At 40.3% G+C, this 24,011-nt stretch overlaps 1 protein-coding gene across 2 annotated transcripts in view; it reads right to left on the minus strand.

Annotated features, from left to right (window-relative positions):
• Positions 1-24,011, minus strand: part of UBE3A (ubiquitin protein ligase E3A) — an 84,753-nt gene that overhangs the window by 38,876 nt on the left and 21,866 nt on the right. Inside the window, exons 3-4 of one of the 2 annotated variants that reach the window (XM_077482762.1) lie at positions 11,846-12,153; positions 4,383-5,626 (exon numbers count right to left, since the gene is read on the minus strand). In XM_077482762.1, coding sequence (XP_077338888.1) covers positions 4,383-5,626; positions 11,846-12,153 — 1,552 coding nt within the window. The remainder of the gene's footprint in view (positions 1-4,382; positions 5,627-11,845; positions 12,154-24,011) is intronic. The other variant, XM_077482763.1, reaches the window with a different exon arrangement.

Genomic DNA, 24,011 nt, shown 5'->3' on the forward strand with positions numbered 1-24,011 from the left:
TCAGGTCATTCATTCATGCTGGATTTGCTGCTTCTTTCTGGCGACTCGACCATGCAGCTTATCTTTCTTCAAGTGCCTCCTTATTGTGCATCTTGAAACAGCCACACCACATTTTCAGAGTCCTGTATTTCCCCTGACGTTATCTGTGGGTTTTTCTTTGCATCCTGAACAATTTTCCTGGCAGTGGTGGCTGAAATTTTAGTTCTACCCAACTGTGGTTTGGTATCAACAGAACCCCTCATTTTCCACTTCTTGATTAGAGTATGAACACTGCCGATTGGCAATCTCAATTCCTTGGATATCTTTTTATACAGTTCAACTACCTCTTCCCGCAGATCCTTTGACAATTCTTTTGGTTTCCCCATGACTCAGAATCCAGAAACATCAGTGCAGCATTGGCTAAAAGATGCAAAGGTCTGTCAGGAGTCCAGGAACTCATTGACCTTTTATATACACACACACACACACACACACACACACACACACACACACCAATTACAAGAAAACAGATCACAGGGGAGAATGGATACTTTTAATAGCCATTCAAACCCCTTTATGTCAACTTGTGTGCATGTTATCAGGCCAAAATCACCAGGGTGTGTAAACTTTTGATCAGGGTCATTTGGGTATTTTCTGTTGTCATTATGATTTAAAAAAGAGTAAACAAAGTTGATTGATAATAAATGGCTTGAGCCAAACACGAACCATGAATGAAAGAAAAGTTTGTGTTATTCATATTCATATTCTCAGAAATGGCCAAAAAAAAAAAAAAAAAAAAAATAATTACAAAAGCACAGCACAAAAAAATTAATAAAAATGATATTATATATATATATATATATATATATATATATATATATATATATATATATATATATATATATATATATATATATATATATATACATACATATATATACACACACACACACACACACACACACACATACAGTATCTCACAAAAGTGAGTACACCCCTCACATTTTTGTAAATATTTTATTATATCTTTTCACATGACAACACTAAAGAAATGACACTTTGCTACAACGTAAAAGTATTGAGTGTACAGATTGTAAAACAGAATACATCTGCGGTCTCCTCAAAATAACTCAACACAGCCATTAATGCCTAAACTGCTGGCAAAAAAAGTGAGTACACCACTAAGCAAAAATGTCCAAATTGAGTCCAAAGTGTCAATATTTTGTGTGGCCACCATTATTTTCCAGCACTGCCTTATCCCCTCTTGGTCATGGAGTTCACCAGAGCTTAACAGGTTGCCACTGGAGTCCTCTTCGACTCCTCCATGACATCCACCTTCCGTTTGAGGATGCCCCACAGAAGCTCAATAGGGTTTAGGTCTGGAGACATGCTTGGCCAGTCCATCACCTTTACCCTCAGCTTCTTTAGCAGGGAAGTGGTCATCTTGGAGGTGTGTTTCAGAACGTTATGTTGGAATACTGTCCTGCAGCCCAGTGTCTGAAGGGATCATGCTCTGCTTAGTATGTCACAGTACATGTTGGCATTCATGGTTCCCTCAATGAACTGTAGCTCCCCAGTGCTGGCAGCCCTCACGCAGCCCCAAACCATGACACTCCCACCACCATGCTTGACTGTAGGCAAGACACACTTGTCTTTGTACTCCTTACCTGGCTGCCACCCCATAGATGCTTAATACCATCTAAACCAAATAAGTTTATCTTGGTCTCATCAGACCACAAGAAATGGTTCCCGTAATCCATATCCTTATTCTGCTTGTCTTCAGCAAACTGTTTGCAGGCTTTGTTGTGCATCATCTTTAGAAAAGGCTTCCTTCTGGGACAAAAGCCATGCAGACCAATTTGATGCAGTGGGCAGCATATGGTCTGAGCACCAACAGGCTGACCCCCCCCCCCCCCCACCACTTCAACTTCTGCAGCAATGCTGGCAGCACTAATACATAGATTTCCCAAAGACAACCGCTAGATATGACGCTGAGAATGTACATTCAACTTCTTTGGTTGACCATGGCGAGGCCTGTTCTCAGTGGAACCTGTCCTGTTAAACCGCTGTATTGTCTTGGCCATCGTGCTGCAGCTCAATGTCAGGGTCTTGGCAAACCTTCTTTAGCGCAACAATCCTTTTTTTCAGATCCTCAGAGTTCGTTTTCATGTTGAACTTCCAGTGACCAATATGGGAGAGTGAGAGCAATAACACCAAATTTAACACACCCCATTCACACCTGAGACCTTGTAACACGAATGAGTCACATGACTCCGGGGAGAGAAAATGGCTAATTGGGCCCAAATTAGACATTTTCACTTAGGGGTGTACTCACTTTTGTTGCCAGCGGTTTAGATATCAATGGCTGTGTGCTGAGTTATTTTGAGGGGACAGCAATTTTACACTGTTATACAAGCTGTACACTCACTACTTTACAGTAATTTCTTCAGTGTTGTCACATGAAAAGATGAGAAAAATGTGAGGGGGGTGTGTGTGTATATAGTATATATATATAATATACACACACACACATATAACATACATTATATATATATATATATATATATATATATATATATATATATATATATATATATATATATATATATATATATATATATATATATATATATATATATATATATATATATACATATATATATATATATACATATATATATATATACACACACACACACACACACACACATACATACATACACACATACACTTTTTTTAAGCCAGAAAAGTACAAGATAATTCCGATTAGATGTCAAAAGGTGTAGCTCCTTGCACAGCTTTGTTGTGTTAAGCTGGTATTACACCCGAAACCGATTACATGTGTAATATATTGAAGCTTACCAATCATTAGATGTGGTGCCATTTATTTATTTTTTTAAACACAACTCCTGTATTAGAGAGTGCCCCTACTCTAGATACATGAGCACAGGGGACACAGCAGACAGCAGCACTGTCAATCTAGGAAGGAGAGGAGTGTTAAAATGTACTAGCAGCTTTAGATACACTAAAACAGAATCCACACTGCAGCTCACACTTAATAATCCGTTACATTTTTCTTTTTAGGATAAAGACTTTACATAAATAAAAGCTGATCATTGTAAACCCCTCTGTCGGTGGTAAATGGTTTGTCTCTGGAAGAGAGCTTGTTCTTTTGAAAAATAGGAAACTTACTGGTTGGATCACTAGTTGAAAATAGAAGAAAGCCTAACTAATGCAGCCTTCACATCTAATAATTGGTAAGCCGCAATATAATAAATACTTGCTTTTGGGTTTAAACACTGCTTTAATCTGCTGTCTGTCATCCTATAAATGTGGTCTTGAAAACCCTGATGACATCCATTGGGCCCAATGGTGGCTTCATATATCCCTAGGCAGGAAAGTATTGCAGTATAGGACATTTTAAGCCAAGGTAAGAAGTGTGAGATTCTCATGTGGATGCATAAATACATAAAACACCTGGGCGGGGGGAGGGGGCTTAGTCATTATGCCTTTATTTCATGCCTGGAGTAGCTTCCTAAACCCATCAACTGACTTGACCAGAGTTGGACAAATGAAGGCAAAAATAATGGCTTCCATTTTACACCAAAAAAGGCTAACAAATGTAAGCTACCCACAGTATTTTTGGGGTGTTCTGCTGATATGACTATATGGTAGGATTTGTCCAGCTACACTGACAGTATAGAAATGAAAGTAGGGGAAAAAAGGACCCCTCACTTGGCTTTATAATGGCTCGACCCAGGGTCGAAATCCCAGGGTGAAAAAAATTACATCAAATTGGTGTTTGAGAGATATAGGAAGCCAGCATGTGACCTAAAATGGCTGTAAATCTTTACATATACCTAGTGAAGTGACTGGCTTCAGGTGATGCAGAGATAAAAGAAAATACTCCTACATAGGTTGTACCTGTTTAACTGCAGCTCACTCTTCTCCATAGCTGTTCAAAGTGCTCAATTTACGCAGCTATCCTCAGCTTTCAGAAAGCAGTAGGCGGGGAGCTGAAGTTACACTCTGCAGAGCTAAGTGAGAAGAGCTCTGAGAGCTGATTAAAGGAAAGACCCCCTTCCCCTTCACAAAGGAACAGAGTTGAAGCCGTCAATCACAGGCTGTGGGCTGGAGAGCTCCTTTCCCTCACCTTTTCATCTCTTGGTTTTAGGAAAACTTATCAGAAGTAACTTATGCTGATGGAGGAACGAGGCAGCAGAGAGAAATCACACTGGGTGCTCTGGATTGAGAATATAGAAGAATATGCTTTGTTCATATTTCATGTCAGAGGTTTACAACCACTTTAACCCACTCCTATCAGCACCAAAATGTGAAATATGTTCAAACAAAACAAATGCAAAGAGAATTTGTAGAACTGCAAAATAATTTACCATACATACCCTAACTAGAGCATCATCAATGATGTGATCTCGTCTGACTTTGAGTCTCAAGTATGGATTGAGCTGCTGTCCTTGTACTAGACTGTAAAGCACTGTGATTCGTCGCTCACTATACATGCGGATTCTGTTGTCATAATAGAGGCCCAGATTCTTTGTTACAGCATTCAGGATAAAAGGACATGTCATAAATGAGAATTTATTTTCAGTTTCTACTTTAAAGAAAGTATAGTCTTTGTCCATTTCAAGAACATCATTTAGTGGTTCATTAACAAATTCTTCAAAAGGGATGAGAGGTTTTCTGCAATCGATCGTTTTTACACCAAGTTCTGTTTCAAGAGGGTCTACTCGGGGCCCTTTCTTATTTCTTCGCTCCTCACCCAGTAGCTCTTGGAGGGTCAACTCACTGGATTCTGGGATGGGCTCTTCATCTTCGTCTTCATTGTGATCCGTCTCAATCTCACCCCCTACTACATTTGCATAGTAAACCATTTTCAGGCATTTTGTGGCAGCCACAATGGCATCATCATCATTCACTAAATTTCGGCTGTTGAACTCATTACTTATAACTTTGTATGTTATGAGCTGCTGAAACGTTTCCATCATGCGGCGAATCTGCTCAGCACTGTATTTTGACCAAAGTCGGATAAGTTTTGCTTGTGCTGCCAAAGGCAATTTGCTCATTGCTTTGCAGAACAATGGTAGAGCCATTTCCAGGTATTCCGGGCTATGGAGATTACAATTCTCCATTACTATTATGAACAAATTGAGATAATTTGGGTCCCGAGAATATACATTATGATAAGTTAAGTCACATTCCACATTGGGAGACAAGTAGACAAGTGCATTAAGAAAGGCAGATTCTATTTTCTCATTAGAAAGTAACCTGTGATAGACCCGTCTTACTGCTTCGATGTCTAGAGAAACTTCTTCTGGGCCTAATTTTGGTATGTTGTTATCTCCCTGGGCACTGTCGCTTAACCTGGAGGAAGAAGCTGCAGAGTCATCTTCCATAGCAGCAGATGAAGCAGCTTTCTCCTTTTCATCCTCATCTTTGTCTTCATCCTTTTCCTGCAAGGATTTAAGCTCCTCCTTAGTATGTTGTTTTGCTTTTCGGAAGCTCTGAACCAAGGCTTCAGCACTGGAAAACACTCTGCCAATCACTCGGATCAGAGGCGAGTAATCTTCTCTTTCTCGACATAATTCAAGAATTTCATATACCTTCTCTTCAGACAAGAAACTCACATCTAAAAAAAGGAGAACAAAAAAAAAATAAGTATTTTAACAACATCCCCCATAATGTCATTCCATATCAGACAGCTGAAAAAGGGCATTCAAAATTATGTTTGAAAATAAAGGTTGGAGCTTTCAGTTTATGCACAACAGGTGCACAACAGGTGTACAGGGGTAGGATAGTGGGGAGATTTACTGAAAATGTGCGCAAAATCTGTTGCAGCTCTGCAAGAAACCAATCAGCTTCCAGGTTTTATTGTCAAAGATTACATGAACAAGCTGAAGTTAGAAGCAGATTGGCTACCATGCATTGCGGCACCAGGTTCCGAGTGCTCCAGGTTTTATAAATCTCCCCCACTATGTGATCACTGGCATTAGAAGGGTTCAATTTAAATTTGCCTACATTTAAAAGAGCACATTTTTTTTTTTATCTATGCTCTCTCAGTTGTATTACACTTTTCTTAATGCCCTATACACAAGATCGGACATTTCCGACAAAAAAAATAATTCTGCTGCCGACGCCTCACGCCCCCCCCCGACGGATTTTGGCCCAAAACTTGTCTTGCATACACACGATCGCACAAAGTTGTCGGAAAATCCGATCGTTCAGAACGAGGTGGCGTAAACCACGTAAGACGGGACTATAAAAAGAGGCCAGTAGCCAATAGCTTTAGTCTCGTAATTTATGCCAACGGAGCCCACACACAGGATCGGATTTTCCAACAACACGATCCGATCGCACATTTTCCATCGGAAAGTCCAACCGTGTGTACAGGGCATTCGGCTGCATTCACACATGATCACAGGAGGAATCGCCACAATTTTGCCCTGCAATTTAAATGTCTGCAAAACAAAGTCATTACTTCTAATGGCACCCCAATCGTGCCAAGATCAGCGTGCGGTTAATCATGCTGCAATAGCAGCAAATTAAAACGTGCAACGCGGACGTTCCAAAAGAAGCTCATGTTCCTTTTTGCACGTTGCGATTGCAATAATATTTACCACGCCACAAACATGGAAAAATCGTGACACGATTGGGGTGCCATTAAAAAAAAATGGCATCGCAAAATTGTCCAGCGTTTTGCAGCTATTTTAAATCGTGGGGCAGAATTGCAGTGATTCTGCCTGCGATCATGTGTGAATGCAGCCTTAGTGTGGTAGCAGTGAAGCTTCCTATTGGCAAAGTGAAACTATGGGGTTGATTTACTAAAGGCAAATAGACACTTTGCGAAGTGCAGGTGCACTCTGCAAGAGCAGTTGCTCCAAAGCTCAGTAAAGCAGAAGCTCTGCTGACTTCTACCATCCAATCATGTGCACAGCAAAAATCCTGTTTTTTTTTTGTTTTTGTTTTTTAAATTTCCTTGCATGTGATTGGGTATTCTTTTCAAAGTGAAGATTTACCTCATTTACCAAGCTCTGGAGCATTTGCACAGTCTATTTCCCTTTTGTAAATCAACCCCCAAGTCTCTTCTGCAAGAAATACTTCTTACCTGCCTTCTGGCACATTTGATTAGAACCGTTAATGCACAGCGCAGTGGAGAATCTCAGCATACCTTGGAGCCAAGATGAATTGCCTCTCATGCACAGAAGTTCTATCGTTCAGGGCTGTGCCATCATGATGGCCGAAGACACCGGAACCCAGAAAAAGTCCAGGTAAAGATGCTGGCACCGGTGAGGGAGAGCACAGACACTGAATCAGTGGAACCGATGTAACTACTGCTTGGTTTAGTTCATCTTTAAGCAATTGTTAGTACAAGTAGTTGGTTAAATGAGTCGTTAGATTTCCAAAACATTGGGTGCCCATTTGGAGTACCTGTAACCATAACAGCCAAATCATTTGTGGTTTCAAGAGCAACAGCCTCTAAAGTTATAATTGTATATACAATTCATGGAAAGACTTAAAATCGATGAAAAATAAAGGTCTAAAGACTAACCTGAATGACAGGGACCAGCAAACGCCATTAAGGATCGTGGTCCAACAACATAGAACTAATACAGCAAAAGTGGCAGCAGAAGGCAACAATTTACCTTGAGTACCCCATTTTCACAGAAAAGGTGCACAAAGCCAACATCCATGGAAGAGGCGAAGCAAATGCTAAAATACATTTTTGTATTATTTCAGTTGTTTTTTCTGTCTTATGCTTCGTTAACCACTTTAAAACCAGTTCAATTCTGACATTTCCTACATACATCTTAAAATCTGCATTTTTTTGCTAAAAAAAAAAAAATTATCTTGAACCCCAAACATATATATTTGGAAACAAGACTCTGAAGAATAAAATGGTGGTTGTTGCAATTTACGTGACACGATATTTGCGCAACCATTTTTAAAGTGCAAATTCAGGAAAAAGCACACTTTAACCACTTGCCGACCGGCGCACGCCGATGTACGTCCGCAGAATGACACGGACAGGCAAATGGGCGTACAGGTACGTCCCTTTAAAATTTCTGCTGTGCCATCGCGCGCCGGTTGGGACCTCCGTGAGTTGGATTGCGGGTTTCTGTGGACTTGATCGCCGCAATGATACCCACGATCGTCTCACAGGGAGGAAGATTGGGGAGATGCTAGTGTAAACAAGCATCTCCCTGTTCTGCCTAGTGACAGTGTCACTGATGTCTGCTCCCTGTGATTGGGAACAGAGATTAGTGATGTGTCATACACAGCCACGCCCCCTCCCACAGTTAGAAACACTCCCCAGGGCTCACTTAACCCATTCACTGCCAGTGTCATTTACACAGGAATCAGGGCATTTGTATAGCACTGATTGCTGTATAAATGACAATGGTCCCAAAAATGTCCGATGTGTCCGCCATAATGTTGCAGTCACGATAAAAAAATAAAAATAAAAAAAAATGCTGATCGACGCCATTACTAGTAAAAATAAATGAATAAATAAATAAATAAATAAATAAATGGCATAAATCTATCTCCCATTTTGTAGACACTAACTTTTGTGCAAACCAATCAATAAAATCGCTTATTGCAATTTTTTTTTTTTAACCAAAAATATGTAGAAGAATACGCATCAGCCTAAACTGAGGAAAAAAAATATATATTTTTTTTATATATATATATATATATATATATATATATATATATATATATATATATATATATATATATATATATATATATATATTTGTCAGATATTTATTATAGCAAAATGTAAAAAATTACTTTTTGTTTATAGTACAAAAGATAAAAACTGCAGAGGTGATCAAATACCACCAAAAGAAAGCTCTATTTGTGGGAGGGAACGACGGCAATTTTGTTTGGGAGCCACGTCGCACGACCGCGCAATTGTCAGATAAAGCTATGCAGTGCCGAATCTTAAAAAGTGCTCTGGTCTTTGGCCTGCAAAATGGTCCAGGGCTTAAGTGGTTAATGAATTTTAGTTCACACAAACAGTAGAATACCCCCTTTTTTTGTGCAAAATATAAAAGATGTCACGCCAAGTAAATAGATACCCAACATGTATTGCTTTCAAATTTGCACATTCCCATGGAATGGCCACAAACTTTAGAAGTGGCTGGACATCTGTAGAGCCACTTGGATAACTTCTACAGGAAAGCCCATCACCATCTGAAAATCCAGGTATAACCACTGCAACTTGGAGGACACACAGGTATTACCCTAAGGCCATGATGTGGTTAAGCAATCTTGTCTGTGGAAACTGCTGCTCCCGAGAAACCAAACAAATTTGGCTCTTATGGTCATAGATGCTCCAGCTAAATAGGCACCAACGATCGGTGCCCTTTGGAGGTCTTGCAGTTCATCCACTTTAAGGACAGCTTGCATGAACTGCTAAAATGAACACAGTGTAATACAATGACATTCAACCAGTGAGCATAGACAAAGAGAAACAAAACAAACAATTTGTTTTTTTTCAGTGTAGTTTACACAAACTCGAGCCTAGAATATCAGTGGTCACATAATTCTGCCTATTCCCTGTATATAATGCATCTACTAAATCAAATTAAAATGACTGTCTCATTGGTAATATTTGGAATTCTAAAGTACTCTATACACAATAAAAACTGCACTTGTCTTTTTTTTTCTGCTGAAAGGTTGTTTGTTGCAATATTTGACTTCCAGATCATCTAAAAGGCATTCTTAAACCGAAATTCTAGACAAACCACTAAATACACAGAATAAATGCATATAATGGAGTCGTTTTACCTGTCAAAGGATTTGCATTTCTGTTCTTTGAGTCTCAAGTGTGGCAGGTCAGGAGATTAAAGGATAAGTACAAGAGGTTGTAAACCCTCAGGGTTTTCCCCCTTAATACATTCTATGCATTAAGGTGAAAAACCTCTTGTGATGCAGAGCCCCACCTTTTACTTACCTGAGCCTGGTCTTTCCAGCAACGGGGATGAGCACACCAGCTCCAGCCTATTGGCCCAATTGGATAGATTCACAGAAGCGCAGCCATTGGCTTCCGCTGCTGTCAATCAAATCCATTGACGTGGGGAGCCGAGGGGGGGGGGGGGAGGGGGGTAATTGTGCTGTAACAATTAAGGAGGAAGGAAAAAAAAAAAAAAAGGCAATGCAGGGCTTTGCCTGCCTGCCCGGCCGTATTACTCATTTTCAGTGTTCTGTGAATGGAAAACTACATGTCCCAAGAGACTTAGCGGCGGTTGGCTTATACTTCTCAATGAACACAGCGATGTGAGCACCGTGGTATTTCATTGATTTTTCCTGTCAGAATGTATCAGCTTTGTATGAGGCACGAGCAAGCAGATATACTGACAGGTCTGCAGGAGACCTGCATGGCACTACCAATCTGCTGATTGCTGGTGCAATGCTAAAGAAATAAATTTAGAAATGCCTGAATTAAAAAGAATAAAACTGAAATATCACATGTACTTACGTATTCAGACCCTTTATTCAGTACTTTGATAAAGCACCATTTGATAAGCAGCATTTACACCCTTGAGTCTTTGAGTAGGACACGACAAGCTTTGCACACCTGGATCAGGGGATTTTCTGCCATTCTTCTTAAGCTCAGTCAGGTTGGATGGCCATTTTCAGGTCTCTCCAGAGATGTTCAATAGAGTTCAAGTCAGGGCTCTGGCTGGGTCACTCTAGGACTTTCTCAGAGTTGTCCCTTTGCTCCACTTAGCTTTCCCTCAATCCTGACCAGTCTCCCAGTTTTTGCTGCTGAAAAACACCCCAACAGCATCCTTCCACTGCCATGCTTCACTGTAGGGATGGTATTGAGCAGGTGAAGAGCAGTGCCTAGATTCTTCCAGACAGAACATTTTTGAATTGAGGCCAAACAGTTTAATCTTGTTTTCATCAGACCAGAAAATCTTGTTCCTCACAGTCAGAATCCTTCAGGTGCTTTTTTCGAATACCAAACAGGCTTCCAAGTGTTTTGCACTGAGGAGAGGATTCCATCTAGCCACTGTCATAAAGACCAGATCGGTGGAGGGCTACAGTGATGGTTGTCCTTATGAAACGTCCCATCTCCACATAGGATATCTGGAGCTTAGTCAAAGTAATCATTGGGTGTCTCTGTCACCATTCTTACAAGGCCCTTCTCCCCCAATTGCCATTTGGCAGGGTGACCAGATCTTGCAAGAGTCCTGGTTATGCCAACATTTTTGAGAATTATGGAGGCCACAGTGCTCTTGGGAACCTTCAGTGCAGCAGAATTTTTTTTGTAGCATTCCCCAGATCTGTGGCTTGCAATAAACCTGATTTTGGGCTCTGCAGCCAGTTCCTTTGGCCTCATGGCTTTTGCTCTGGTACAGTATGCATTGTCAGCTGTGAGGCCTTTAATAGAGAGGCGGGTGCCTTTCCAAATCAAGTCTAATTTACTAAAGACGGTCTCCAAATAAAGTTTAGAAACATCTCAGCAACGATCAAGAGAAATAGGAGGCACATGAATTAAACTTCAAGTGTCGCTGCAAAGGGTCTGAATACTTATGCCAATGTGATATTTTGGAATTCATATTCATTCATACTTTTGCAAACACTTCTAAAATGCTGTTTTCACTCTGTCATAATGGGGTACCGAGTATAGATTAATGAAAAAAAAAATGTATTTAAACAACTGTAGAATTAAACTGCAATATAACAAAATTAAAAAAAGTGAAGGGGGTCTGGATACTGTATAAAAGCACTATATAAAAGTTGCAACAGATGTGGCAAGCCATAGTGGTAGTGAGAGGAGGAATGAATGCAGAATCTATAAGTCAAGCATTAAGATAAACGATTATAATATTACCTTTAAAGTCTTCCCTGGGTTGTATTTCCTTCTTGTTCATCTTTCTCTCCGAGCACGAGTTGTTATGGGCACTTTTGGAGTTGTTCTCTAGATAAGACGAGCTGGTTCCTTTCTTAGAGGGATGAGGATCACAGAGTTTTGCATTAACCTTATATAAGTCGAGGGCCTTAATGGCTGCTGCATTGTTATCCATACGGAGAAAAGTAGGACAGGAAGCACAAAACTCATTCGTGCAGGAATCATTTCCACAACCCTCAGTTAACTGGTGGTAGTAGCGTTCTATTAGATGCTTTGCAGCGGCTCGCTTCCTGTAGCAAACATTCAAACAGGCATGTGGATTAGTACAGCTTTCATAAACAAAGCTCATTCATGGTATTAGTAAAGCAGGGTTAGTGTGGCATGTACACAATAACACTTTTAAAATTAAAAGATTTTTAAACCCAAGACTCCCAGAAACCCACGTTTTTAGATCAGCTGTTAAACATCTTCTAATCACAAATTGTACAAATGAACTGTAAACATTCAGTCGGCTTTATATAACGCTGACCTCCAGGAAAATACACAAAATTACCCTTTAATTGAATTATATCCGTTATCAAATACAGCAAAAAAGAAAAAGAAAGCTAGCACACTTGCATGAAATCTGCCTTTATATTGTCTACCTACAGTCCTATGCACTGAAAATAGGAGTGGAAGGTTAAATATGGCAAATCAGGTTATATTGTATTGTACAGGACTATTAACCTAGCTAGATTTCAGACACTGGGAGCGGGGTGAGCGGCTTAGACCGTTTACAGCAGAATGGGAACTCTAAAAAAGACCTTAGCTACATAATTTGATGCTCTTTCATAAGACAAAATAATTGTATTAACAAGTAAATCAGTAATCAGCTGTAAGTCTGCATAGCATAAATACTCTTAACTATAACAGCATTCAGATGCCGCCAAGAAAGCTACCCTAGTCAAACATTGCTTGGTATCCTACAGCAGCCAGGACTTAAAGAGCAGGCTAATGGAGAATCCAAAATTACAGTCCTCCTGCAGCTTAAGTTGGCCATAGATCATGTAGGAGAGCAAGCTGAATGTACCCAAGTTGATCAAATCAATGGACATGGGTACAAGCAGCCTGCCATATTTTAGATGCAATGTTTACTAGAGGTTATTATAGCCGGTAACAATAATCACTGCGTTTTCCTGGTAGGGACTCCCACATCAACACTCACTGTATTGATGGTGAATTTGAACGATTTTGCTTTCACGCAAAAATCAATCCATCTATGGCCAGAACTAGTTTGTCAATTTAAGCTCCAAACAAGTATGCTTTGAGATCTAACAGAGAAAACCATAAAGAAAGCTGATCTTGCAGGAACAAAAAAGAGTTAGAAACTTTCTATTTGATTGAAGTGGTTTTCCCAATATTGGGATTTGTATTTCTTCCACTAGGACTCCTGGACATTGGTGGTCTTGCACTCACCTTGGCTACTTCAAAGCATCACTGTGCACAAGAATTATTATAATTTTTTTTAATATGAAGATACTTTTTCAGGCAGGGATGTGTGAGTTTAACATATTGACAGGTCTACAATTGATTCACACGTATGCAAGTTCCACTTTAAAAGAACCAACACATTTAGAGAACAAATTATCTTTGTGTGAATAATATTCATGTACATATCCATATGTGTGATTAAAATGGTTTTAAATATAGTTCCCCACTTTTACCTACAGGTAAGCCTATAAAAAGGCTTTTGAGGAAGGCTTAGGTCGAAACACGTGAGCATTGTGGATGAGGTTACTGATGAAATGCTACAATAACATTTTCTATAGAGAAGCTGTAGGTTTGCACGTTATAGATTCTTTATAATAAAGGCTTACCTGTAGGTACCATGAATATCTCCTAAACCTGCACAGTTTAGGAGATATTTACTGTAATGGCCATCATCAGCCCATGCGCACTGAAGAAACAGCCCGTTCGTTTCTTCAGGAGCTGTGCCATGACCGGCAGCTACCGCTCGCATGCACAGGAGTGATGTGATCGTAGCTCCAGCCAATCACAGCGCCAGAGCCCACAAATAACTTCAGAAGACATGTCGCCAGTCACTTTGTTTTGCAGGTTCTTTTTTTTGGCGTTTACAACCACTTTAAACAAAGATATCTAACATTGTATTCAACTTTGTTTAGCCTAATCATGTGTGTTATAAGCTACTTTAGGTTAAAGAGGAAGTAAAGGCAGTTGAAAAAAATAAAATAAAAAAAAGAACCTGCAAGGCAAAGGCATAATGAGCTAGTATGCATAGCATACTAGCTCATTATGAATAACTTACCCGAGAACGAAGCCCCCAAAGTGGTCCTCCGTCTTCATGTCCACCACTGCCATGGATCCCAGAGTGACTTCCGGGTCTCGCTGCTCCGGCGCTGTGATTTCCCGGAGCAGCGATGACGTCACTCCCATGCATGCGAGCCGACACTTGCAGCATATCGCCGCGGCCTGCCCAGTGCGCCTGCGCGCCGCTGTCTATGGCGCATGCGCCGTAGACAGCGGTGCCTGTGTTTTGGCAAATATCGCCCAAACCGTGTAGGTTTAGGAGATATTTCTTGGACCTACAGGTAAGCCTTAATCTAGGCTTACCTGTAGGTCAAAGTGGTTTGTAAGGGTTTACAGCCACTTTAAGAGCCTGTTAACACCATGTATGTACATCAATGCTTGTTAAAGCAGAAATAAACTCTCTCAACAGTCACAATTTTAATTCTTATGCAGCTAGCATTAGTAAAATATATATGAAGGTATAATATGTTTTGTCCTAGGCCAAAAATTAGGTCATATCTCAGGAGTCTTCACGGGCATTTGGGAGGAGCATTTTTTAGCTAAGCATACCTCCTGCATGCATGCTTGAGCAAAGGGCAGATGGATTCCAGGAAGTAAATGCTACATAAATCATTTGTAATTACTCAAGATAACTCGGGATGGTTGTAGTTAGAAATGGTTTGGGGGATTCAAAGCGATTTCTCAACAAAATAAAGCATGGAGACATGGATGGATGGGCGAGTTTGCTTTTAATATTAAAAGTGGATAGCGTTTTCAGTTAGTGATGCTCAAATACAGTTAAAGCAGAGTTCCACCGAAAAAAAAAATATTAAAAGTCAACAGGTACAATTACTGCAGCTGCTAACTTTTAATATTAGGACACTTACCTGTCCAGGGCATCCCCAAAGTCCTTACCAGAAGCCGCTCTGTCCCTCGGCTCCAGATGGAGGCATCTTTGGTAAGGGATCAGAAAGTGAAGCCTTGAGGGTTAAGGAATCCGGACAGTGGAAGTTCATTTTTTTTGGGTGGAACTCTGCTTTAAGTGCTCTGGTGAGATATGGTACTGGTCACACCTTCCAGTGAACACACTTTAGAGCACAATAGCTGCAGTCCATTGTTACAAAAACACTATTTTGGCAGCGCACTGCAATGCATGTCTGTCAGCAGGTGCACTGGGGTCAATCACACTTAATATGCCTTTTGGTTACCACAAATGCATATTAACAAGCCCTAAAGAAACTTAGAGCTAACTAAAGATTCTGAGTTCTTGGATCATACAATTTAGATGAATATACTAAAGTTACTAGAATACAAGAGTATACCCAAAACTATACTGTCTTCGTTTTAAGTTACTGGGAGAGTGGGAAAGGTTAGAACCCCTGTCAAGTTTTAACTTTACTGCTGTCTGAGGATCTGTTCTTAGGCCTCTTTCACACTAGCAGAGTCTGCCAGCAGATCCACTTGCTCAGCAGGGAATCTCTCCACTCATCCCTGCTCAACAGGCAGATGACAGGTTCATGTCTGCTCCGCTGATGCAGAGAGAACAGACACAGCCTTCTTCTCTCCATGGGCGTTTAGATGTAAACAGACTGCCTGTCCATTTACATCCGTCATCCGATCTCCATACGTTTGACTTTAATGGATAGGATAGGATACAGATAGGATTGGATCGGATGTCGGCAGGTGTCAACAGTGCATTGACACTTGCAGCTCCATAGAAGGCAATGGATGGTCCAATAGGGTTTGCTTAAAAAAAAAAAAAAAACCTGACAGGCGGACCCAATAGGTCCTTCAGTGTGAAAGGGGCCTTACAGTTGCTGGTTACTGGTAAGCAAACAGTAGCGCCCATCTAGAATTCTCAGACGCTTCACAACTTGCTGCCGTTTCCATTTCAGAAACTTCATAAGATCTTTGTATTCCATTAGAGAAAATAGTACCTATAGACATTTTCCTCTGTTCTCCAATACAAGAGGCACATATAATACATTTTAGAGTATTTCTTTGAAAACCAAACCTGCCAAGTTAACTATAACCCAGCACTGTAGGAACACATGTCCCCACCCTTCCCCTCAGAGGCTGCCTGATGGAGACAGTACGACACGCTCGCACTATACCTGATTTTTCAGCAGCATAATGCTTTCTACAGAGTAACGCAGCACAAAACCTCTCAGTTTTGGATTGCGTTAAGCTCTAGCAGGAACCAGTTTGTGAGAAGGCGATCCGTCGACCGATCAGTGCTGCAGCACTGATCAGTGTATTCTGACAGTGGGGAAGTCTCTCCAATGCCAGAATACAAAAAGACAGCAGGGAGGATGCCTGCAGCCACACCAAAATGTGTGGATGGTAGAATCGGGGTTAGATTTTTTCATTCAGCTAGCTGGCTGAAGGAAAACTGACCTATGCATGCGCAGCTTTAGGCAGGACTTTTCCCCTGGCATTTGAAAGCCCAATGATGAGACAACCCTTTACCTTAGTACAGCTATGACCATGGGCTTACACTGTATAATCCAAAACATATGGAACAACTTCAAAACATTTTTATCAAATAAGCTCAGTCATAATGAAAATGAAAACAATATAAATATACACTTCTCATGACCAACTATCTTTTAGACCACAGCAAGTTAAAGGCCAATTTTATCTTTTGGAACAGCTCCACCTTTATTTAGGGTGGAACATGTTCCTGCTACTTCTCCACAAATCTCCTCCGCCACCACCCTGGTCTTACAGCGAGCGGGGGTTCTTCTCCCCGCAACTGCTGTCACAATTTAAAAACAGCACGGCCATGAATGAACTACAACTTGCATCATCCACTGAGCGCTCTCATAGTTCATTCACAGGCCTTAGAGTTTCAACAGACAACCCATATGAAGGTACAAGCAGAAAGCTGCAGGAATTGTCTGCAGAAGCCTGACATTACACTCGTGATCTACTGATCACAGGTGAATGCTTTCCAGGATGCTGCAGGAAAAAATAAATGCACACTTTTCTGCAAAAAAAAAAAAAAAAAAAAAAAAAAAAAGGTGCATTTATCATTTTTTCTTAAAAGGTGGATTTATCCTTTAACCTGTATTAGGAAATCAAATAGTAACAGTTGAACACAAAGGAAAAAAAACACAGATGCTTCTGCACAATATATGTCTCCTCTTAAGGCTAGGTTTATGCTTTTTTTAACTTTTCCTCTCAACACGTATAATGTGGTGAGGAATAGGGGTGGTGGCCTGATGTAATAAGTGGACTATGCAGTTTAGTGCAAGTTCTGCTTTAAGTAAATTGTCCAAAATAACTGAGTCGAAGATTAAAACATCTTCAGAGATGATTGCTACTACACTATGCTTTTAATTCATAAAATAAACCATTTTTTTTTTTTTTATTTTTTTTTTTATTGAAAAGCAAAGTCAATTTCTGTAAGAAATTACCAACAGGCATTGGTTCTGATCATGCAAATAAATAAAGTCTTCTTGGCTAGCAGAAATGTTTATACATTAACTAGATTTGCTTTGTGATGCATTAAAAAAAATATATATAATAATAATAATATAATATACAATTCAAAATGTAGTGCACACTTCAAATCTGCATTCTATAGGAACTTTACATTGAAAGTACATATTAGATTTTGAGTGCAATCGTGGGCAGTCACATAGCAAACACATTGCTAAGCAGGCTTTAAAGAGTACATTTGCAACGTCCACAGATATGCAGAGCATGGATTGAAGCCAACAGTTGCTTCTATAAATACACAGATTCAAGGATCACGTGCTTGTTCACTTCAGTTTTTGACTTTTCAAGATGCCCCATCACTGCAATCTGTAGGACATTCATGCTTGAAGCAAACATCGTGCGATGGAGAAAAAAACAAAAAAACGTGCACATGGAAAAATGGTGTACATTAAGAGAATGATGACATTAGAGAGCAAGGAGAGCACAAAGAAAACACTGGTATGCAAAGGATATAGGATCACTAGATCTAAAACAAAAGTTACATTTTAATCATCATATGAAAGATCTACTAATAACAATCAGAATGAAGTATGCTAAATAACTGACAGCTGTACAGAAACTGAGATATTTGACATTTATGTAACCTATTGCTATCATTGCGCTACCTCTGAAGGAAAAGGCCATAAAAAGACAGCTGGCAGCTCTCCTCTAAAGGATTACAAGACAGAAGCTGGTGGTGTGCAGCAAAGATCGCCATCCATGATACCAACTTAATTAAAATGATATTCTATTCTAATAATCTTCTGAAACGTTAACATATAAACTGATTGGGATTAAACCAGTATCACATTCATGAGTTAATGAAATGGATCTAATATAGGTTAAAGAGTCCGCCGTTTTTTATTTTTTTATTTAAAGCCAGCAGCTACAAATACTGCAGCTGCTGACTTTTAAAATAACGACACTTACCCGCCCAGCGCGCCCGCGATATCAGCACCCAAAGCCAATCTCTCGATCGTCTCTCAGGTGCTGCCGCCGCCATCTTGGGTATGGGAATCAGGAAGTGGAGCCTTTCGGCTTCATTTCTCGGTTCCCTATTGCGCATGCGCGAGTCGCGCTGCGCAATAAGGATGGTCCCCACCGTCTCTGGGATCCGTGTGTTTCCCAGCAGGCAGCGGGGGATCTTCGGAAAGGGGCGTAGATTCTGTGGAAAGGGGCGTAGATTGTGCAGAATCTACGCCGGAAGTGGGTGCAGATAACTGTACTGTACCTGCACCCCCATCCTCCCTGAAAGGTGCCAATTGTGGCACCGGAGGGGGGGAGGGTTCCAATGAGCGGAAGCTCCACTTTAGGGTGGACCTCCGCTTTAAGTGACTTTTTGCCTCTGAATATTTAGGCTGCAAAGAACAATGACAACAAAACAGATAATTGCATTTGTAAGGGTTCATGCACATGGGCATTAAGGTAAAAAACCGCCACAGTCAGATTTTAACAGCATATCATTTTTGTTTTTTCATTGATCTGAATGCACAAATATTGTATGCTATGGGCTCATTTACATTAGGTAGCAGTGGCCGTGGCACAGAAAAACTCTTGGCCTTCATTCATTCAGGATTAATAGAGGAAGTTATTCTGCGCTGCTGTCACTGCTTCCAGTGAGTGGCTCATTCAGGACCAAGTGGCAGATGTAAACATCAAAAATGCAGTGGCACATGTGCAGAATGATTGTGGTCTTCAGTCAGTCATTCTGAATAATTACTTTGTACATACTGCACATCTCAACTCATTGCACACATAAATGCATGCATTTCATATGAATTGAGATACACCATGGACCACGTTTTATACTGGATCTTGCTGCCAGTTTATATGTCTGTCTATGTGCATCATGCCTAAAAAATTACAGTAGAAAACAAAAGTTTGTTAAACTAGGGGATGTAATGGTCGAAACATTAAAAAAGACAGAGCATTCTTCTAACTGCCCTATTCGAAGAAATCAGGAGCAGTAACGAACTACTGATGAATGGGCAAATAGTTTAACCATCGACATAACCATGCCTTCATTTTCAATAATCTTTTCTTCCTCATTGCTTGTGTCACATAAAGCTTGTCAGTAGTCATATCAATTGCTCGTTCACTTTGTATGAAGAGTAATAAAAAAAAATAAAAACCTTCTGCATTTACAACTCCTTTAAATCTAAGGGGGTTAAGTGTTCCTAGGGGTGTGTTACTAACTGTGGGGGGCTAGGCTTTGTTTTAGTGAACACTGATCTCTGCTCCAATCGCATGGAGCAGAGATCAGCGTCACTTGTTGCTAGGCAGAATGGGGAGATGCTGTTTACAATGGCATCTCCCCGTTCAGCTGCCCCGTGAGGCGATCGCAGGTATCATTCTTGCTGGTAGTTAGAATCTAACATTTGCAAACAATACAGATGCATTTCTCTTCAATCATATAGTTTGTAGTGTACATAAATTTGCAAAACATTGGGCTAAAGGAATATGTCTGGACATTGTTTTAGCTCATGGTTACTGTGAAATTGTGTGAATGCAGTGGATGTTATCGCAGCTTGCATTCATTGAATGAGTTTGCCAAAAATGTAAATATAGAATATACAGCCTCATGCTATATAACTGAGCTCCAGTTCATGCTGAATAAACTAAGTTTATAATGTACCTTCAATAGAAAACCATCTTTAGATAAATGTTTTACTCCAAAAGCATTTTAAATAATTATTATTTTTTTATTAGATTTTTTTTATCCACCCTGGTTTGCATCAGTGTTTCTGCATAAGCCCTATCCAACCCGTAAGAAAAGAAAAAAGAGAAAAATAAACTGCCATATACACTTATCAGTCATAAGCTTTTGACCAATGACAGGTAATGTGCAACGCCAATTATCTCATTACAGTGGCATCTGAAAGTGGGTGAGATATATTAGGCAGTAAACATGTTGACCCTGAAGTGGATGTGCTGAAAGCAGAAGAAAAAATGGGCAAGTGCAAGTATTGTCAGGACTTTGACAAATGCTATGGCTAGATGAATGGGTCAGAGCACCTCCAAAAATGAAGCTCTTGTGGGATGTTCCAGTTTGCAGTGGTCAGGACCTGCCAAAAGTCAAAGGAAGGAAAACTGGTGAACTGATGACAGTGTCATGGGCAATTAAAAAGAGTTTGCAAACTTAATATTATATAGTCCTGATATGTGCCTGTTGTATCATGTATATCCCGTTCTCTTTGTATTGCTTCCTATGTATGAAATCCCTGGTATTCCTGCCACTCCCTCTGCTTTCTTATTAAAAACAAATCATGCTAAGTAGAACAGACCGTGGTCAGTTCTTTATAAAAGGTGTCAGACCACACAGGAAAAAAAAAAAAAAAAAAAAAAAAAAAAAAAAATCGCAGTTTGTTGTGTATGGGGCTATGTAGACCCAAACCAGAGTGCTCATGCTGACCCGTGTCCACATTCAAAGGCACCTACAATGGGCACATGAGCATCAGAAATTAATCACAGGAACAATGGAAGAAGGCCTGGTCTAATGAATTTAAGAATGGTTTGCGAATAGAAGAAGTTTGAGGTGTTGACAAATTCTCCAGATCTCAATCCAAATAAAGCATCTGTCAGATGTGCTGAAAAAATTAACACAAAATGGGCATGTAAGCATCAAAACTGGACCAAGGAGCAATGGAAGAAAGTACCCAGGTTTGATGAATCATTTTTTCTTATACATCATGTGAATGGCCAGATGCATATGTGTTGCTTATGAGAAGGGAAGGTATGGCACCGGGATGCACTATGAAAAGTCGGAACCATGAAGGCCCTACCTCAAATTGCAGGACTTAAAAAGATCTGCTACTGATAATTTGGTACCAGATTCTACAGTATACCTTCAGAGGCCTAGTGGAGACCATGCCTTGAATGGTTATGGTGGATGGTCATAATTTTATGACTGATCAGTGTATTTTTAACATTATAGATAGGCATGTAATATGCCAAATAGAGAATATGACAAGGTTTAGAAACAGAAATCATGCAACTATATCTAAAAAAAGAATGGATTATGGTTTAAAACCTTTAAAAATTGAATTATGTTACGTTATTGCAGATCATAAGCACTATACTTTGATTGCAGTTAGAAATAATCTGTGACAAATATCTGATCACAGCCCTTTTCTATGGTTTTAGGAATATTTCACTACTGCTGAATCCATGGGTTATTAAGATCAAAGGTCACTGTTCTAAAGCTGTTCAAATAAGGTCAGATCTTTCAGCATCCACTGTTCTGACAGGGATGGCCATCTACTGTCACTTTGATGCTGACCATACACAGGAATTTAAAGGCCCATTTCAATGACTTTCAACCAGCTTTCTTTTCCTAAACAGTCAAAGCAACTCTCAAACATATCCATCTTGACCATGAAACCAGACTGTTGGTGGTAGATTTCTCCAGTTCAGCTTTTATTTGCAAAAATAAATGGATAAAATGGCCTAAAACTGGAGGTTATATAAACCCACCAGGTATGACACTTGCCCACACATGAATCTGCCTTATTTTTATATTCTTATTCTACTGAACAGCTAGCATTTAGGACAAAGCTATATTTTTGCCACGTTCACCAAGGGCAAAGTTGGACATAGAATGCCAGCTATAAAACTAGCATTCTACTATGCAATTTTATCATTTCTCAGCGCTAACAATCCTGTCCATATAAATACATTGCCTAATAAACGTATTTTCATGAACCAAAAGTTACTAATATGGTTAACTACCCTGCTTGACAACTAGCAGTGTAGTCAACTGTATTAGTCTGGCTAATAGTTTAGCATAGCTAGAGAATCATTTTCTAGCCCAATAAAGCTAAACAGAAACCAGTCTTTGTTCAAGACGATTAGAACTACAAGTATAGGCATGGAAATCTTGAGAATTATACAGTCATTTTTGAGCTAGAAAATAGGTAACAGACAGAAACTTGGATTAGTTACATCCAAGGTAAGACAGCAAACTTTTTTTAACTTCTCTAACTCCTGAACATCTAATTAAAAAAATAAACGTGTTGAGAAAAAATAAAGAAGCCTCTACAGCTGACCACCATATAAAAATATGTTGTCTGTGCCTGTGTAGTGTCACAGTTTGATGCCTATCACAGGATGGTGCGGAAGTGACGTTGTTGCGTACTGCGCATGCGCGATGCGCTCCAAACGCTCGCGCCGTGCGTTCCAACATAGTTTCGGCAATACAGTTCAGCGAAACCATCACATAATGTTACGGAAGTGATGTTACACACAACACAAACACGGGCCACGTTGTTGCGTACTGCGCATGCGCGATGCGTTCCAAACACTTGCGCCGTGCGTTCCAACATAGTTTCGGCAATACAGTTCAGCGAAACCATCACATAATGTTACGGAAGTGAAGTTACACACAACACAAACACTGGGCCGTTCGTTACAACACTAATACTTCCCTTGTTACCTAGTAGGTTTTGCATTGCTGGGACTTGTAGTGCCTATCCTGAGCTACATGCTTCAATGTTCAGTGTCCTCATCCCTATCCCCATGCTTCAATGTTCAGTGTCCATCCTTATCCCCGTGCTTCAATGTTCAGTGTCCTCATCCTTATCCCCGAGCTTCAATGTTCAGTGTCCATCCTTATCCCCGTGCTTCAATGTTCAGTGTCCTCATCCCTATCCGCGAGCTTCAATGTTCAGTGTCCTCATCCTTATCCCTGTGCTTCAATGTTCAGTGTCCTCATCCCTATCCCCATGCTTCAATGTTCAGTGTCCTCATCCCGATCCGCAAGCTTCAATGTTCAGTGTCCTCATCCTTATCCCTGTGCTTCAATGTTCAGTGTCCTCATCCTTATCCCCGAGCTTCAATGTTCAGTGTCCTCATCCCTATCCCCATGCTTCAATGTTCAGTGTCCTCATCCCTATCCCCGAGCTTCAATGTTCAGTGTCCTCATCCCTATCCCCGAGCTTCAATGTTCAGTGTCCTCATCCCTATCCCCGAGCTTCAATGTTCAGTGTCCTCATCCCTATCCCCCTGCTTCAATGTTCAGTGTCCTCATCCTTATCCCCAAGCTTCAATGTTCAGTGTCCTCATCCCTATCCCCCTGCTTCAATGTTCAGTGTCCTCATCCCTATCCCCGAGCTTCAATGTTCAGTGTCCATCCTTATCCCTGTGCTTCAATGTTCAGTGTCCTCATCCCTATCCGCAAGCTTCAATGTTCAGTGTCCTCATCCTTATCCCCATGCTTCGATGTTCAGTGTCCTCATCGAAGCAGGGGGATAAGGATGAGGACACTGAACATTGAAGCTCGCGGATAGGGATGAGGACACTGAACATTGAAGCAGGGGGATAGGGATGAGGACACTGAACATTGAAGCTCGGGGATAAGGATGAGGACCCTGAACATTGAAGC

The sequence above is a fragment of the Lithobates pipiens genome, unplaced genomic scaffold, assembly GCF_037356315.1.
Source record: "Lithobates pipiens isolate NorthernLeopardFrog02 unplaced genomic scaffold, aLitPip1_a1.2 Scaffold_16, whole genome shotgun sequence".
NCBI classification, from domain to species: domain Eukaryota; kingdom Metazoa; phylum Chordata; class Amphibia; order Anura; family Ranidae; genus Lithobates; species Lithobates pipiens.